At 54.7% G+C, this 17705-nt stretch overlaps 1 protein-coding gene across 1 annotated transcript in view; it reads left to right on the forward strand.

Moving 5' to 3' along the window:
• ppp1r16a (protein phosphatase 1, regulatory subunit 16A) overlaps positions 1–17705 on the forward strand; it is a 143092-nt gene that overhangs the window by 106418 nt on the left and 18969 nt on the right. Inside the window, exon 9 of the mRNA XM_072507943.1 lies at positions 11933–12062. Within this exon, the coding sequence (XP_072364044.1) occupies positions 11933–12062 (130 nt within the window). The remainder of the gene's footprint in view (positions 1–11932; positions 12063–17705) is intronic.

Here is a 17705-nt window from a genome sequence, read left to right on the forward strand (position 1 = left end):
AGCCATGATCCTGATGAATGGCGGAGCAGGCTCGAAGGGCTGAATAGCCTCCTCCTATTTTCTATGTACATCTCAAAGATGGAATCCACCAAGCTCTGCTGCTCCACCTTCCCAATCCTTTATTGTGTGACCTCTCGGAAATTATCTCCACCCCCCCCCCCCCCCCCCCCCCCCCAACCCCGAATGACCGACGTAAGGGCCTCCCACAACGTTAGAGGTGAGACAGACTCACTCTCGTTAGACGTAATGTACTCCCCAATGGCAGAGGACATGCCCTCGTGAAAGTCTTTGTCTGCCAACAACACCGTGTCCAATCTCCACAGCTGCTCCCACACCTTGATGGGAGCCCGATGTCGTGGTCTTCCCGGTTGTAATCTCAGTGATCCTTCACCCTCTTCAGGACTCGCTCCGCCTCCTGATAACTATGGAACCTCATGATGACTGCCCATGGTAGCTAGCCGGAATGGGGCTTCTACCTGAGTAACCGGTGGGTTCAATCCAGTTCGGGAGGGGACATCGATCCACCATCTTCCCAAACATCTGTGAGACATAGTCTGTCGGTTTGGGGCAATCTCTCCCTCTGGCAGCCCCAAGATTCTAAGGTTCAGCCTCCTGGATCGATTCTCCAGATAACCATCTTGGCCCTCAGTGCTTTATTAACGCTGGCCAACATCGCCACCTCAGCCTCCAAGGAGACAATCTGGTGGCTCTGCTTCGAGAGAGCCGCCTGCACGCCCTGTAGCACTGCGCCACGCGCCTTTACCATCTCATCGGTCTTTGCCAGCGCCAGCCGAATGGGAGCCAGGGCCATTTCTATTGATTTGTAGGGGTCCTCGGAGGTAGCCCACCGCTGTTTGTGGAATTCCGCTGCCAAGATGCCGGAAAGCATCTCGTCCGTTAGTGGAGTGGCTAGAATCGCGGCAGCGGCCTCCGCCATTTACTCAGCAGGAGACCCTCGAGAGGCTTCCGAATTCTTCACCGACTCCTTCCTTGACCTGGACCTTCTGGGCATTTCTCTGATATGGGAACCTTATCCCATCGGTTTAGTCAAGTTTTAACCTAAACATCCGCCAAACAGGGCTAAAAATGAAGTACGCTAGCGGGAGCCGCCTCATGAACAACTACGCCCTACGTGCCGCCACCGGAAGTCCTCGTGCCCTCTCGATCTTGCTGCTTCCAAATACGAGAACCGTTTCTCCCTAGCTCCTCTGTCCAGATCCCTTATGGTCTCGAGCATCTCTATCAAATCTTCTCTCAACTTCTTCTAACCCCATGGAAAATCGTCCCGACCCCTCCAATCTTTCTTCATAACTGACATCCCTCATCCATGGAACTAAGAACCATTCTCCAGAATCTTTTCCGCTCTCTCTCTCCCGCTAGTGCCATCACATCCTCCCTCAAGTGGGGCGTCCGGAACTGGATACAAAACTCCAGTTGAGGCCGGACCAGTGATTTACTCATCATAACTCACTTCCTTTTCATACTCTGTGTCTCTATCAAGTGCAGGATGCTACCCGGTTTACTGAACGCGCTCGCAACCTATGCTGCCAGCGTTGATGATTTATGCACCTCTGCTCAATGGTTCCAATGCCTCTATATCTTTCCCAGTAGTCTGCAGTGTGTAGACTATACTGTGCAATGCAATGGCCCCCCCACCTGTTTCTTAGTTCTAACCAAATGCATTACGTCCTTGACCGCAATGGCAGCAGCAACACATTTATATCTTTCCCGAGCAGCTGCTGTCTGGGAATATTTCGAGCCCAGTCATCCCTCTATTGTTTGAGCCAGGTCCCTGTTATTAAGACAACAACCACGGCTATCTGTGTTTGCAACTCACCTGCCTCACTGGCCACAACCCATCCATTCACATACACGGACCTCATTACACTATCGCACTCCCTCTTACACCAGCCACATTAATACATTACTATCTCTTATTCCAGTACGAGCTGTCTCCCTCCAATTTTTTTTCCAGTAAGAAGTCTTACAACACCAGGTTAAAGCCCAACAGGTTCGTTTCAAATCACTAGCTTTCGGAGCACTGCTCCTTCCTCAGGTGAATTAAACCATTCACCTGAGGAAGGAGCAGTGCTCCGAAAGCTAGTGATTCGAAACAAACCTGTTGGACTTTAACCTGGTGTTGTCAGACTTCTTACTGTGCTCACCCCAGTCCAACGCCGGCAACTCCACATCATTTTTTTTCCTCTCTACTATCACCTCCTGTTTCGAGAAACCCTCTATGTCGTTTAAACCCTCCTCAATAGCACAAACAGTTCCACTTCTGTTCACTTCCGCGTTTTTAAAAAGTCAGTACGTAAAAGGTTTAATTCAAGTTGTCAGCCATGGGGGTTAAAATGATTGTTTAAAGTAAAGCACATGTTCACAACAAGAAGCTCGACACCATCCAGGACAAAGCAGCCCCGCGCGATTGCTCCCCCTCCCACAAACATTCACTCCCTCCACCAGTGGCAGCCGTGTGTACCATCTACACGATGCAGCAACTCACCAAGGTTCCTCAGACAGCACCTCCCAAACCCACGACCGCTCCCATCTAGAAGGACAAGAGCAGCAGATACCTGGGAACCCCACCGCCTGGAGGTTCCCCTCCAAGTCACTCACCATCCTGACTTGGAAATATATCGCCGTTCCTTCACTGTCGCTGGGACAACATCCTGGAACTCCCTCCCTAACAGCACAGTGGGTGTACCTACACCATATAGACTGCAGCCATTCAAGAAGGCAGCTCACCACCACCTTCTCAAGGGCAACTCGGGATGGGCAATAAATGCTGGTCTAGCCGCCGACTCCCACATCCCATGAAAGAGTGAAAAAAATGTTATCCTCTTAAACCTCTGGATAACTCTTTCAAAGAACAATACAGCACAGGAACAGGCCCTTCGGCCCTCCAAGCCTGTATCGGTCATGATGCCAACCTTGGCCAAACCCTCAGCACTTCCTTGTGCCGTATCCCTCTATACCCGTCCTATCCCTGTGTTTGTCAAGATGTCTTTCTAACACCGTTAATGTATCTGCTTCCACAACCTCCCCTGGCAACGCGTTCCAGGCACTCACCACCCTCTGCGTAAAAAACCTGCCTCGCACATCTTCTATAAACTTTGCCCCACGGACCTTAAACCGATGCCCCCTGGTGACTGACCCCTCCACCCTGGGAAAGAGTGCCTGCCCATCCACTCTATCCATGCCCCTCATAATCTTGTCGACCTCTATCAGGTCACCCCTTAACCTCCATCTTTCTAATGAAAACAGTCCGAGTCTATTCAGTCTCTGCACACAGCTAACACCCTCCAGACCAGGCACCATCCTGGTAAACCTCCTCTGAACCCTCTCCAAAGCCTCCACATCCTTCTGGTAGTGTGGCGACCAGAATTGTGCACAATATTTCAAGTGCGGCCTTACCAAGGTTCTATACAACTGCAGCATGACTTGCCAGTTTTTATACTCAATGCCCCATCCAATGAAGACAAGCATTCCGTCTGCTTTCTCGACTACCTTGTCCACTTGTGTTGCCACTTTCAAAGATTTTTCGAGGAGGTCACAAAGATGGTTGATGCAGATAGGGCAGTGGATGTTATCTATATGGACTTCAGTAGGGCCTTTGACAAGGTCCCTCATGGTAGACTGGTACAAAAGGTGAAGTCACACAGGATCAGGGGTGAGCTGGGACCTTTGCTGTTTGTAGTATATATAAATGATTTGGAGGAAAATGTAACTGGTCTGATTAGTAAGTTTGCAGACGACACAAAGGTTGGTGGAATTGCGGATAGCGATGAGGACTGTCAGAGGATACAGCAGGATTTAGATTGTTTGGAGACTTGGGCGGAGAGATGGCAGATGGTGTTTAATCCGGACAAATGTGAGGTAATGCATTTTGGAAGGTCTAATGCAGGTAGGGAATATACAGTGAATGGTAGAACCCTCAAGAGTATTGAAAGTCAGAGAGATCTAAGTGTACAGGTCCACAGGTCATTGAAAGGGGCAATACAGGTGGCGAAGGTAGTCGAGAAGGCATACGGCGGACTTCCGGTGGCGGCTATGAGGGAGTAAGTCGCATACTTGGTGGCTCCCGCTCTGGCCGGGCTTTTGGACCTTTTTCCCCGACTTTTTCGTGGCTTTGAGTTCTGATTTTGAAAGTGAGGGCATTTAAGTACTGGATCCACACAGCGGTGCATGGAACGGAGCACCCCAAGGGATCGTAAGGGAAGAAATAGAAGGATAAGCAAGGGCTGGATAGAAGTGGCTGCTGAAGCTGACATGGCCGAGGTACGGACCCCTGCTGCGATGGCCCAGCCATCGATGGAGGAGCTGATGCAGGTCATCCAAGAGGGCTTTGCCAGACCGAAACAAGATTGTCTCGACCCAATAAAGGAGTCGGTCGATCGGATGGACCGTAGGCTGGATGCCCAGGACCGGACGATCCAGAAGTTGGAGAAAGTGCTGGCGGACCAGGAGGAACACCAAATGGTGGAGGAGCTGGAGGTGGGGTTGCTGAAGGATCAGCAGAAAAGGTGGACGAGCTGGAGAACAGTGCGCGCCGGCAGAACTTAAGAATTGTCGGTCTCCCTGAGGGGGCTGATGCTGGCGCTTTTGTGGCGAATATGTTCCAGAAGCTTCTGGGGGAGGGGGCTTTTCCCCGACCGTTGGAGGTGGACAGGGCGTACAGGGCGTTGGCGAGGAAGCCACGGCCGGGGGACCCCCCAAGGGCGATGGTGGTTCGGTTGCACAGATTTTTGGATAAAGAGTGTGTCCTCCAGGGAGCCAAACGTACCAGGAGCTGCAAGTGGGACAACAGCATTAAGCGCGTCTATCAGGACCCGAGTGTGGAGGCGGCCAGAACGAGGGCAGGCTTCAGGCAAGTGAAGGAGATCCTGTTCAAGAAGAAAGTGAAGTTCGGGCTCCTCTATCCGGTGCGCCTCTGGGTCACTCATGAGGACCAGCACCATTACTTCGAGTCGCCCGAAGAGGCGATGGATTTTGTCAAGAAGAAGGGTCTGGCGCAGAACTGAGAACGTTTTGGACTTCAGCGGCGGTATCTTTCTCTTTTGTTTGAACGATGTGTATATGACTTGATTGTTGCCTTTCTTTTGTCTTTGAAGATGGGGGGAGTAAAAGATATTCGGTTTTTGTTGGGTTTTTCAGTGTTTTGATGGGGATGGTTGGTGGGGGCCTTTTTTAAATTTTGTATTACTTTAAATTGTATTATTGAGGGGTTTTCTTGTGGGGGTCTCGGGCTGTCTCCTATGGTAATTAGGAGATTGTTCGGTTTTGGTTTGATGCGAGAAGCAGATTTGATGGGCGGGGGAAGGGGAGTAGGGAACAATAGGTGGGAGACATTGTGGCGCCGGAGGCGAGGGTCACCAGGCTAGCTGGGTGAGCTAGTCCACAGAAGCACAGTGGGGGGTGTATTGGTTCAATACGGGGCAGGGGTTGGGTTATAGGGTGATGTTGCTAGGGGGGATGGGGGGGGGGGGAGTTACTCTAGTGATGAGGGAGGGACCTGGGTTCGGGGACGGAGAGGAGGTTGCGGGTGGGGGCTACCTGGAGGTGGGCAGATGGCAGCCCGGCGCATGGGTGGGGGGCGGGCCCCGAAAAGGGGGTGGCTGATCGGCGGGGGGGGGGGGGGCGCGGTGCCCCCCAACCAGGCTGATCACTTGGAACGCTAGAGGGCTGAATGGGCCGGTCAAGAGGGCACGTGTGTTCGCGCACCTGAGGGCTCTGAAGGCGAACGTGGTGATGTTGCAGGAGACACACCTGAGAGTGGCAGATCAAGTTAGGCTGAGGAAGGGCTGGGTCAGTCAGGTCTTCCATTCGGGGCTGGATACCAAGACGAGAGGGGTGGCAATTTTAATCAATAAGTGGGTGAAATTCTAGGCGGGCAGTATAGTCTTGGACGGGGGGGGGGGGTGCGTTATGTTATGGTGAGCGGTAAGCTGGAGGGGAGGAAGGTGGTATTGGTTAATGTCTGTGCGCCGAACTGGGCCGATGTTGATTTCATGCGGAGGGTGCTGGGGAAGATACCGGATCTGGACTCGCACAAGCTGGTGATGGGGGGGGGGGATTTTAATACGTTTATCGACCCCCGGCCTGGACCGGTCGTGATCGAAAACGCGGAGGGTGCCAGCGATGGCAAAGGAGCTGATAGGCTTCATGGAGCAGATGGGGGGGGGAGTGACCCATGGAGGTTCAGGCAGCTGACGGCGAGGGAGTTTTCTTTCTACTCGCATGTACACAGAGTGTATTCCCGGATCAATTTTTTCAGTTTGAGTAGGGATGTGCTGGCGGGGGTGGTGGACACTGGGTACTCGGCCATCACTGTCTCGGACCATGCCCCACACTGGGTGGAACTACAGGCCAGTGAGGAGAGCTTCCAACGCCCGCAGTGGCGATTGGACGTGGGCTTGTTGGCGGACGAGGTGGTGTGCGAGAGAGTAGGGAAGTGCATGCAGGACTACCTGCAGCTCAGCGACACGGGAAGTCTCAGCAGCGGTGGTCTGGGAGGCGCTGAAGGCAGTGGTGAGAGGGGAATTGATTTCAATCCGAGCTCAGAGGGACAGGACGGACAGGGCAGAGACGGACCGACTGATCAAGGAGATCCTAGGGTAGAAAGGAGGTATGCGGTGACCCCAGGGGCGGAACTGTTGAGGGAGCGCTGGAGGCTGCAGGCTGAGTTTGGGGTGCTGTCCACGGGCAAGGCGATGGAGCAGCTTAGAAAGGCGAGGGGGACGCTGTATGAATATGGAGAGAAGGCCAGCAGAATGCTGGCACAGCAGTTGAGGAAGAGGGAGGCGGCCGGGGGAATTGATAAGGTGGTCGATGGAGATGGGAACCTGGTAGGGGACTTGGCCGGGCTAAACAGGATGTTTAGGGACTTTTATAGCAGACTCTATCGCTCGGAACCCCCCACGGGGCCCGAGAAGATTAAACGCTTTCTGGACGGGCTGACCTTCCCAAGGGTGGGTAGGGAGCTGGTGGGCGAGTTGGGGGCTCCGATTAGGGCCGAAGAAATATCTGAGGGCTTGTAGGCGCTGCAGTCGGGTAAACCTCCGGGGCCAGACGGGATCCCGGTGGAATTTTACATGAAATTTTCGGGGATATTCGGGCCGTTGCTGGTTAAGGTTTTTAATGAGGCGAGGGGTAGAGGGGTACTGCCCCCGACGATGTCACAGGCCACCACCTCGTTAATATTGAAGTGGGACAAGAACCCGGAGCTATGTGGGTCCTATAGGCTGATCTTGTTGCTTAATGTGGACGCTAAGCTGCTGGCCAAGGTGTTGGCCTCCAGGATTGAAGATTATGAGCCGGAGGTGATTATGGAGGACCAAACTGGATTTGTCAAGAGTAGGCAGTTGGTAGCCAATATAAGGAGGCTGCTTAATGTGATTATGATGCCCCCGGAGAGAAGGGAAGTTGAGGTCGTTGTGGCCATGGACGCAGAGAAGGCGTTTGACCGGGTAGAGTGGGACTATCTATGGGAGGTGCTGGGACGGTTTGGGTTTGGTAGGGGCTTTATCGACTGGGTCAGGCTGTTGTACCAGGCTCCGGAGGCTAGTGTAACAACGAATAAGACGACCTCGGACTATTTTAGGCTGCACCGGGGACAAGACAGGGATGTCGCCTCTCCCCACTGCTGTTTGCGTTAGCCATAGAGCCGCTGGCAATTGCTCTGAGAGCTTCTAGAGGCTGGAAAGGGCTGGTTGGGTGGTGGGGGGGGGGGAAGAGTATAGGGTGTTGCTGTATGCGGATGACTTACTCCTAAATGTAGCAGATCCAGGGGCAGGGATGAGGGAGATTATGGCGATTCTGGGGGAATCCAGCCGGATTTCGGGATACAAATTGAATATGACGAAGACGGAGATGTTTGGAGTCCAGGCGAGGGGTCAGGAGGGTCGGCTGGGGGAGGTACCGTTCATGTTAGTGGGAGACAATTTTAGATATCTGGGGATACAAGTGGCGCGCGACTGGGGCCGGTTACACAAGTTGAACTTGTCCCAGCTGGTTGAGCAGATGAGGGGCGAGTTTCGGAGATGGGATGTGCTCCCGCTGTCACTGGCGGGGAGGGTGCAGACGGTTAAGATGTCGATATTGCCGAGAGTTTTATTTGTGTTCCAATGTCTCCCGATTTTCATCCCCGCGGTCCTTTTTTAAGAGAATCAACGAAATCATTTTGGGCTTTGTTTGGGCGGGTAAGTCCCCGCGGGTGGAAAAGGTGATGCTCGAGAGGAATCGGGGGGGGGGGGGGGCTGGCCCTGCCAAATGTTAGCAATTATTACTGGGCGGCCAATATTGCGATGATGAGGAAGTGGGTGGTGGGGACGGGGGTGGTTTGGGAGCGGATGGAGGCAGCCTCATGCAGGGGCACCAGCTTGGGGGTGCTGATAACGGCACCGTTGCCGTTCCCGCCGGAAAGATATTCTACCAGTCCCATGGTGGTGGCGGCCCTGAGGATCTGGGGTCAGTGGAGGAGGTACGTTGGTGCAGTGGGTGCATCGGTTTGGTCCCCAGTATGTGACAACCATCAGTTCACTGGGAGCCTAGATGGGGGATTTCGGGTATGGCAAAGGGCGGGAATTGAGAAGATGTGGGACCTGTTTCTGGAAGGGAGCTTCCCCAGCTTGAGGGCGCTGGAGGAGAAGTTTGGGTTGGCAGCAGGGAATGACTTCAGATATCTTCAGGTGCGGGACTTTCTGCGCAGGCAGGTGCCATCCTTCCCACTCCTGCCACTAAGAGGGATTCAAGATAGGGTAGTGTCTAGGGAATGGATGGGGGAAGGGGAGCGTTTCAGACATCTACAAAGAATTAATGGGGGCGGAGGAGATGCATATAGAGGAGCTGAAGCGTAAGTGGGAGGAGGAACTGGGGGGTGAGGTGGAAGACGGCCTATGGGCGGTGGCACTGAGCAGGGTCAACACGACCGCTACATGCGCAAGGCTCAGCCTGATCTAATTTAAGGTGGTGACCGGGCGCACATGACAGCGGCCTGGATGAGTAGATTTTTTGGGGTGGAAGACAAGTGTGTCAGGTGTGCGGGTGGACCAGCGATTGTCATGTCCAGGGCATTGAAGACAAGGGTGGAAATGAGTCCAGGGGTAGCGATCTTTGAGGTGTTGGAGGACCCGGGTGTTCAGGAGGAGAGAGACGCAGATGTTCAGGCCTTTTCCTCCTTGGTAGCCTGGCGATGGATATTACTGGCTTGGAGGGAGTCTAGGCCTCCGAAGTCAGAGGCCTGGTTAACCGACATGGCGAGCTTTCTCGGCCTGGAAAAGATCAAGTTGGCCTCGAGAGGGTCGGTGTCAGGGTTCGCCCGGAGCTGGCAACCATTCATTAACTTCCTTGCGGAGAATTAATCGTCAGCGGGGTTAGGGTAGTATAGAGTAGGGGGTTAAATAGGCGGGCCTTGGAGGGATGCATGTCGGCGGTTGCTTTTTGATTACTGTTCTTTATACTCTATTGTTTTTGTACTGTGGTTGTTATGCCAAAAATACCTCATTAAAAATTGTTTTTTTATAAAAAAAGAAGGCATACGGCATGCTTGCCTTCATTGGCCGGGGCATTGAGTATAAGAATTGGCAAGTCATGTTGCAGCTGTATAGAACCTTAGTTAGGCCACACTTGGAGTATAGTGTTCAATTCTGGTCGCCACACTACCAGAAGGATGTGGAGGCTTTAGAGAGGGTGCAGAAGAGATTTACCAGGATGTTGCCTGGTATGGAGGGCATTAGCTATGAGGAGCGGTTGAATAAACTCGGTTTGTTCTCACTGGAACGAAGGAGGTTGAGGGGAGACCTGATAGAGGTATACAAAATTATGAGGGGCATAGACAGAGTGGATAGTCAGAGGCTTTTCCCCAGGGTAGACTGGTCAATTACTAGGGGGCATAGGTTTAAGGTGAGAGGGGCAAGGTTTAGAGTAGATGTACGAGGCAAGTTCTTTACACAGAGGGTAGTGGGTGCCTGGAACTCGCTACCGGAGGAGGTGGTGGGAGCAGGGACGATAGTGACATTTAAGGGGCATCTTGACAAATACATGAATAGGATGGGAATAGAGGGATACGGACCCAGGAAGTGTAGAAGATTGTAGTTTAGTCGGGCAGCATGGTCGGCGCAGGCTTGGAGGGCCGAAGGGCCTGTTCCTGTGCTGTACATTTCTTTGTTCTTTGTATATTTCCCCTCTATGTTAGACCTACCAAAATGCATTACCTCACATTTGTCCGGATTAAACTCCATTTGCCATTTCTCTGCCCAAGTCTCCAACCTATCTATGTCCTGCTGTATCCTCTGACAATCCTCCACACTATCTGCCACTCCACCAACCTCGCTGTCATCCACAAACATACGAATCATTTTCCTCCAAATCGTCGATGTACACTACAAGCAATAGAGTTCCCTCTGGATCTGTGTGAATGTTCTCATTCTGTACCCCTCGAAATTTACCGCCCTTGCCCCCAGCTCAATAAGTTCATAAGATATAAGAGTACAATTAGGCCATTCGGCCCATCGAATCTGCTCCACTATTCTATGATGGCTGATATGTTCCCCATCCGCTACCTACAATGTTACAGACCAAGAGCTGGATTGCAAAATCAGCCAGAGCATCTCCTCCCGAGAACACATGACCTAGCAGCAGGAGTCGGCAATTTAGCCTCCCGAGCCTAACACCCTCAATGTGATCCTATCCTGGCCTCAACTCCACCGTCCTGCCCGTTCTCCATAACCCTTCAACCCATTACCAATTAAACATCTGTCTAACTCCTCCTAAAATTTACTCACTGTCCCAGCATGCACCACACTCTGGGGTAGCGAATTCCACCGATTCACAACCCTTTGGGAGAAGTAGTTTCTCCTCAAATCGGTTTTAAATTTGCTACCTCTTATTCTAAGATTATGATAATTCCCCACAAGAGGAAACATCTGCTCCACGTCCACTGTATCCATACCGTTTACCATCGTGTATACCTCAATTTGATCTCCCCTCATTCTTCTGAACTCTAAAGAGTATCGACCTAAACTGTTCAATCTCTCCTCGTACAACAAACCCCATCTCTGGAATCAACCTAATGAACCTCCTCTGAACAGCCTCCAATTTCACTACGTCTTTCCTCAAATAAGGGGACCAAAGCTAATAATAATAATAATAACCTTTTATTGAAGTTACTGTGAAAAGCCCCTAGTCGCCACATTCCGCTGCCTGTTCGGGGAGGCCGGTACGGGTATTGAACCCACGCTGCTGGCCTTGTTCTGCATCACAAACCAACTGTCTAACTAAACCAGCCCTAAACTGCACAGTGCTCCAGGTGCGGTCGCACCAATGCCTTGTACAGCTGCAACAACACTTCCTTACCTTTACGCTCTATTCCTTTAGCTACAAATGCCAACATTCCATTCACTTTCTTTATTACCCCTGTACTTGCAACGCTAGTTTTCAGTGACTCATGCACAAGTACACCCAGATCCCTCTGCACCGGAGCTCCCCGAAGTCTCTCCCCACTTAGATAATAAGTTACCTTTTCCATTTTATTGGCTAAAACAGATGACCTCACACTTATCCACGTTAAACTCCATCTGCCACATGTTGGCCCAGTCTCCTGAACTAGATTCTGGACGCAAATACTGCACAATCTGGAAAACTGGAATGAAAACACAAACCAGAGTTAACCTTTCTGTCACCTCGGTTTCTGTTCAGAGAGCGAGAGAGTTCTGATAAAAGGTCATCAAACTGGGACAGATGTTTCCCGATCTGGTGATCGTTGCCAGTATTGTTGTTTACTGAGGGAGGGATGCTGTCTCTCGACTTCACTCCGATATTGTGCAGTTGCTACTCGACTGTCCAAAGAGGCGAGCCTTACGCTGCCCTCCCGTTAAATTGACCACCTCAGTGTGTCTGTCACCCTCACTCAGTCATTGCCTCGATTTTACAGATGTGTGTGGGGATGACGAAGTTCGAGGAAAGATGCTGGAACTGAAGCACAAATGCGACGCAATCATTAAATCGCACGACAGGCACAGGACAGCCTTACAGAGACGGACGTCCAGCACGGGGAGCAGAGGGTGAGTGACAGTCTGAGGGATCCAGTACGGGGAGCAGAGGGTGAGTGACAGTGTCAGGGATCCAGTACGGGGAGCAGAGGGTGAGTGACAGTGTCAGGGATCCAGTACGGGGAGCAGAGGGTGAGTGACAGTGTCAGGGATCCAGTACGGGGAGCAGAGGGTGAGTGACAGTGTCAGGGATCCAGTACGGGGAGCAGAGGGTGAGTGACAGTCTGAGGGATCCAGTACTGGGGGCAGAGGTTAAGTGACAGTCTGAGGGATCCAGTACAGGGAGCAGAGGGTGAGTGACAGTGTCAGGGATCCAGTACGGGGAGCAGAGGGTGAGTGACAGTGTCAGGGATCCAGTACGGGGAGCAGAGGGTGAGTGACAGTGTCAGGGATCCAGTACGGGGAGCAGAGGGTGAGTGACAGTCTGAGGGATCCAGTACTGGGGGCAGAGGTTAAGTGACAGTCTGAGGGATCCAGTACGGGGAGCAGAGGGTGAGTGACAGTCTGAGGGATCCAGTACGGGGAGCAGAGGGTGAGTGACAGTCTGAGGGATCCAGTACGGGGAGCAGAGGGTGAGTGACAGTCTGAGGGATCCAGTACGGGGAGCAGAGGGTGAGTGACAGTCTGAGGGATCCAGTACGGGGAGCAGAGGGTGAGTGATAGTCTGAGGGATCCAGTACGGGGAGCAGAGGGTGAGTGACAGTGTCGGGGATCCAGCACGGGGAGCAGAGGGTGAGGGACAGTCTGAGGGATCCAGTACAGGGAGCAGAGGGTGAGGGACAGTCTGAGAGATCCAGTACGGGGAGCAGAGGGTGAGTGACAGTCTGAGGGATCCAGTACGGGGAGCCGAGGGTGAGTGACAGACTGAGGGATCCAGTATGGGGAGCAGAGCGTGAGGAACAGTCTGAGAGATCCAGTACGGGGAGCAGAGGGTGAGTGACAGTCTGAGGGATCCAGTACGGGGAGCAGAGGGTGAGTGACAGTCTGAGGGATCCAGTACGGGGAGCAGAGGGTGAGTGACAGTGTCGGGGATCCAGTACGGGGAGCAGAGGGTGAGTGACAGTGTCGGGGATCCAGTACAGGGAGCAGAGGGTGAGGGTCAGTCTGAGGAATCCAGTACAGGGAGCAGAGGGTGAGTGACAGTCTGAGGGATCCAGTATGAGGAGCAGAGGGTGAGTGACAGTCTGAGGGATCCAGTACGGGGAGCAGAGGGTGAGTGACAGTGTTGGGGATCCAGTACGGGGAGCAGAGGATGAGTGACAGACTGAGGGATCCAGTACGGGGAGCAGAGGATGAGTGACAGTCTGAGGGATCCAGTACTGGGAGCAGAGGGTGAGTGACAGTCTGAGGGATCCAGTACGGGGAGCAGAGGGTGAGTGACAGTGTTGGGGATCCAGTACTGGGAGCAGAGGGTGAGGGTCAGTCTGAGGGATCCAGTACGGAGAGCAGAGGGTGAGTGACAGTCTGAGGGATCCAGTACGGGGAGCAGAGGGTGAGGGACAGTCTGAGGGATCTAGTACGGGGAGCAGAGGGTGAGTGACAGTGTCGGGGATCCAGTACGGGGAGCAGAGGGTGAGTGACAGTCTGAGGGATCCAGTACGGGAAGCAGAGGGTGAGTGACAGTGTCGGGGATCCAGTACGGGGAGCAGAGGGTGAGTGACAGACTGAGGGATCCAGTACGGGGAGCAGAGGGTGAGTGACAGTCTGAGGGATCCAGTACGGGGAGCAGAGGGTGAGTGACAGTGTTCGGGGATCCAGTACGAGGAGCAGAGGGTGAGTGACAGTCTGAGGGATCCAGTACAGGGAGCAGAGGGTGAGTGACAGTGTCGGGGATCCAGTACGGGGAGCAGAGGATGAGTGACAGACTTAGGGATCCAGTACGGGGAGCAGAGGGTGAGGGTCAGTCTGAGGGATCCAGTACGGGGAGCAGAGGGTGAGTGATAGTATGAGGGATCCAGTACTGGGAGCAGAGGGTGAGTGACAGTCTGAGGGATCCAGCACGGGGAGCAGAGGGTGAGTGACAGTGTTGGGGATCCAGTACTGGGGGCAGAGGGTGAGGGTCAGTCTGAGGGATCCAGTATGGGGAGCAGAGGGTGAGGGACAGTCTGAGGGATCCAGTACGGGGAGCAGAGGGCGAGGGACAGTCTGAGGGATCCAGTACGGGGAGCAGAGGGTGAATGACAGCCTGAGGGATCCAGTACTGGGAGCAGAGGGCGAGGGTCAGTCTGAGGGATCCAGTACGGGGAGCAGAGGGTGAGGGACAGTCTGAGGGATCCAGTACGGGGAGCATAGGGTGAGGGACAGTCTGAGGGATCCAGTACGGGGAGCAGAGGGTGAGGGTCAGTCTGAGGGATCCAGTACAGGGAGCAGAGGGTGAGTGACAGTGTCGGGGATCCAGTACGGGGAGCAGAGGGTGAGGGACAGTCTGAGGGATCCAGTACGGGGAGCAGAGGGTGAGTGACAGTGTCGGGGATCCAGTACTGGGAGCAGAGGGTGAGGGTCAGTCTGAGGGATCCAGTACGGAGAGCAGAGGGTGAGTGACAGTCTGAGGGATCCAGTACGGGGAGCAGAGGGTGAGGGACAGTCTGAGGGATCCAGTACGGGGAGCAGAGGGTGAGCGACAGTCTGAGGGATCCAGTACGGGAAGCAGAGGGTGAGTGACAGTGTTGGGGATCCAGTACGGGGAGCAGAGGGAGAGGGACAGTCTGAGGGATCCAGTACGGGGAGCAGAGGGTGAGTGACAGTGTTCGGGGATCCAGTACGAGGAGCAGAGGGTGAGTGACAGTCTGAGGGATCCAGTACGGGGAGCAGAGGGTGAGTGACAGTGTCGGGGATCCAGTACGGGGAGCAGAGGATGAGTGACAGACTGAGGGATCCAGTACGGGGAGCAGAGGGTGAGGGTCAGTCTGAGGGATCCAGTACGGGGAGCAGAGGGTGAGTGATAGTATGAGGGATCCAGTACCGGGAGCAGAGGGTGAGTGACAGTCTGAGGGAGCCAGTACGGGGAGCAGAGGGTGAGTGACAGTGTTGGGGATCCAGTACTGGGGGCAGAGGGTGAGGGTCAGTCTGAGGGATCCAGTACGGGGAGCAGAGGGTGAGGGACAGTCTGAGGGATCCAGTACGGGGAGCAGAGGGTGAGGGACAGTGTCGGGGATCCAGCACGGGGAGTAGAGGGTGAGGGTCAGTCTGAGGGATCCAGTGCGGGGAGCAGAGGGTGAGGGACAGTCTGAGGGATCCAGTACAGAGAGCAGAGGGTGAGTGACAGTCTGAGGGATCCAGTACGGGGAGCAGAGGGTGAGTGACAGTCTGACGGATCCAGTACGGGGAGCAGAGGGTGAGTGACAGTCTGAGGGATCCAGTACGGGGAGCAGAGGGAGAGGGACAGTCTGAGGGATCCAGTACGGGGAGCAGAGGGTGAGTGACAGTCTGAGGGATCCAGTACGGGGTGCAGAGGGAGAGGGACAGTCTGAGGGATCCAGTACAGGGAGCAGAGGGTGAGTGACAGTCTGAGGGATCCAGTACGGGGAGCAGAGGGTGAGTGACAGTCTGAGGGATCCAGTACAGGGAGCAGAGGGTGAGTGACAGTCTGAGGGATCCAGTACGGGGAGCAGAGGGTGAGTGACAGTCTGAGGGATCCAGTACGGGGAGCAGAGGGTGAGGGACAGTGTCGGGGATCCAGTACGGGGAGCAGAGGGTGAGGGTCAGTCTGAGGGATCCAGTACGGAGAGCAGAGGGTGAGTGACAGTCTGAGGGATCCAGTACGGGGAGCAGAGGGTGAGGGACAGTCTGAGGGATCCAGTACGGGGAGCAGAGGGTGAGCGACAGTCTGAGGGATCCAGTACGGGAAGCAGAGGGTGAGTGACAGTGTCGGGGATCCAGTACGGGGAGCAGAGGGAGAGGGACAGTCTGAGGGATCCAGTACGGGGAGCAGAGGGTGAGTGACAGTGTTCGGGGATCCAGTACGAGGAGCAGAGGGTGAGTGACAGTCTGAGGGATCCAGTACGGGGAGCAGAGGGTGAGTGACAGTGTCGGGGATCCAGTACGGGGAGCAGAGGATGAGTGACAGACTGAGGGATCCAGTACGGGGAGCAGAGGGTGAGGGTCAGTCTGAGGGATCCAGTACGGGGAGCAGAGGGTGAGTGATAGTATGAGGGATCCAGTACTGGGAGCAGAGGGTGAGTGACAGTCTGAGGGATCCAGTACGGGGAGCAGAGGGTGAGGGACAGTGTCGGGGATCCAGCACGGGGAGTAGAGGGTGAGGGTCAGTCTGAGGGATCCAGTGCGGGGAGCAGAGGGTGAGGGACAGTCTGAGGGATCCAGTACAGAGAGCAGAGGGTGAGTGACAGTCTGAGGGATCCAGTACGGGGAGCAGAGGGTGAGTGACAGTCTGACGGATCCAGTACGGGGAGCAGAGGGTGAGTGACAGTCTGAGGGATCCAGTACGGGGAGCAGAGGGTGAGGGTCAGTCTGAGGGATCCAGTACGGGGAGCAGAGGGTGAGGGACAGTCTGAGGGATCCAGTACGGGGAGCAGAGGGTGAGGGACAGTCTGAGGGATCCAGTACGGGGAGCAGAGGGTGAATGACAGCCTGAGGGATCCAGTACTGGGAGCAGAGGGTGAGGGTCAGTCTGAGGGATCCAGTACGGGGAGCAGAGGGTGAGGGACAGTCTGAGGGATCCAGTACGGGGAGCATAGGGTGAGGGACAGTGTCGGGGATCCAGTACGGGGAGCAGAGGGTGAGGGTCAGTCTGAGGGATCCAGTACAGGGAGCAGAGGGTGAGTGACAGTGTCGGGGATCCAGTACGGGGAGCAGAGGGTGAGGGACAGTCTGAGGGATCCAGTACGGGGAGCAGAGGGTGAGTGACAGTGTTGGGGATCCAGTACTGGGAGCAGAGGGTGAGGGTCAGTCTGAGGGATCCAGTACGGAGAGCAGAGGGTGAGTGACAGTCTGAGGGATCCAGTACGGGGAGCAGAGGGTGAGAGACAGTCTGAGGGATCCAGTACGGGGAGCAGAGGGTGAGCGACAGTCTGAGGGATCCAGTACGGGAAGCAGAGGGTGAGTGACAGTGTTGGGGATCCAGTACGGGGAGCAGAGGGTGAGTGATAGTATGAGGGATCCAGTACCGGGAGCAGAGGGTGAGTGACAGTCTGAGGGAGCCAGTACGGGGAGCAGAGGGTGAGTGACAGTGTTGGGGATCCAGTACTGGGGGCAGAGGGTGAGGGTCAGTCTGAGGGATCCAGTACGGGGAGCAGAGGGTGAGGGACAGTCTGAGGGATCCAGTACGGGGAGCAGAGGGTGAGGGACAGTGTCGGGGATCCAGCACGGGGAGTAGAGGGTGAGGGTCAGTCTGAGGGATCCAGTGCGGGGAGCAGAGGGTGAGGGACAGTCTGAGGGATCCAGTACAGAGAGCAGAGGGTGAGTGACAGTCTGAGGGATCCAGTACGGGGAGCAGAGGGTGAGTGACAGTCTGAGGGATCCAGTACGGGGAGCAGAGGGTGAGGGACAGTCTGAGGGATCCAGCACGGGGAGCAGAGGGTGAGTGACAGTGTTGGGGATCCAGTACTGGGGGCAGAGGGTGAGGGTCAGTCTGAGGGATCCAGTATGGGGAGCAGAGGGTGAGGGACAGTCTGAGGGATCCAGTACGGGGAGCAGAGG

This window comes from Scyliorhinus torazame, chromosome 6 (genome assembly GCF_047496885.1).
Source record: "Scyliorhinus torazame isolate Kashiwa2021f chromosome 6, sScyTor2.1, whole genome shotgun sequence".
In the NCBI taxonomy this organism is placed as follows: domain Eukaryota; kingdom Metazoa; phylum Chordata; class Chondrichthyes; order Carcharhiniformes; family Scyliorhinidae; genus Scyliorhinus; species Scyliorhinus torazame.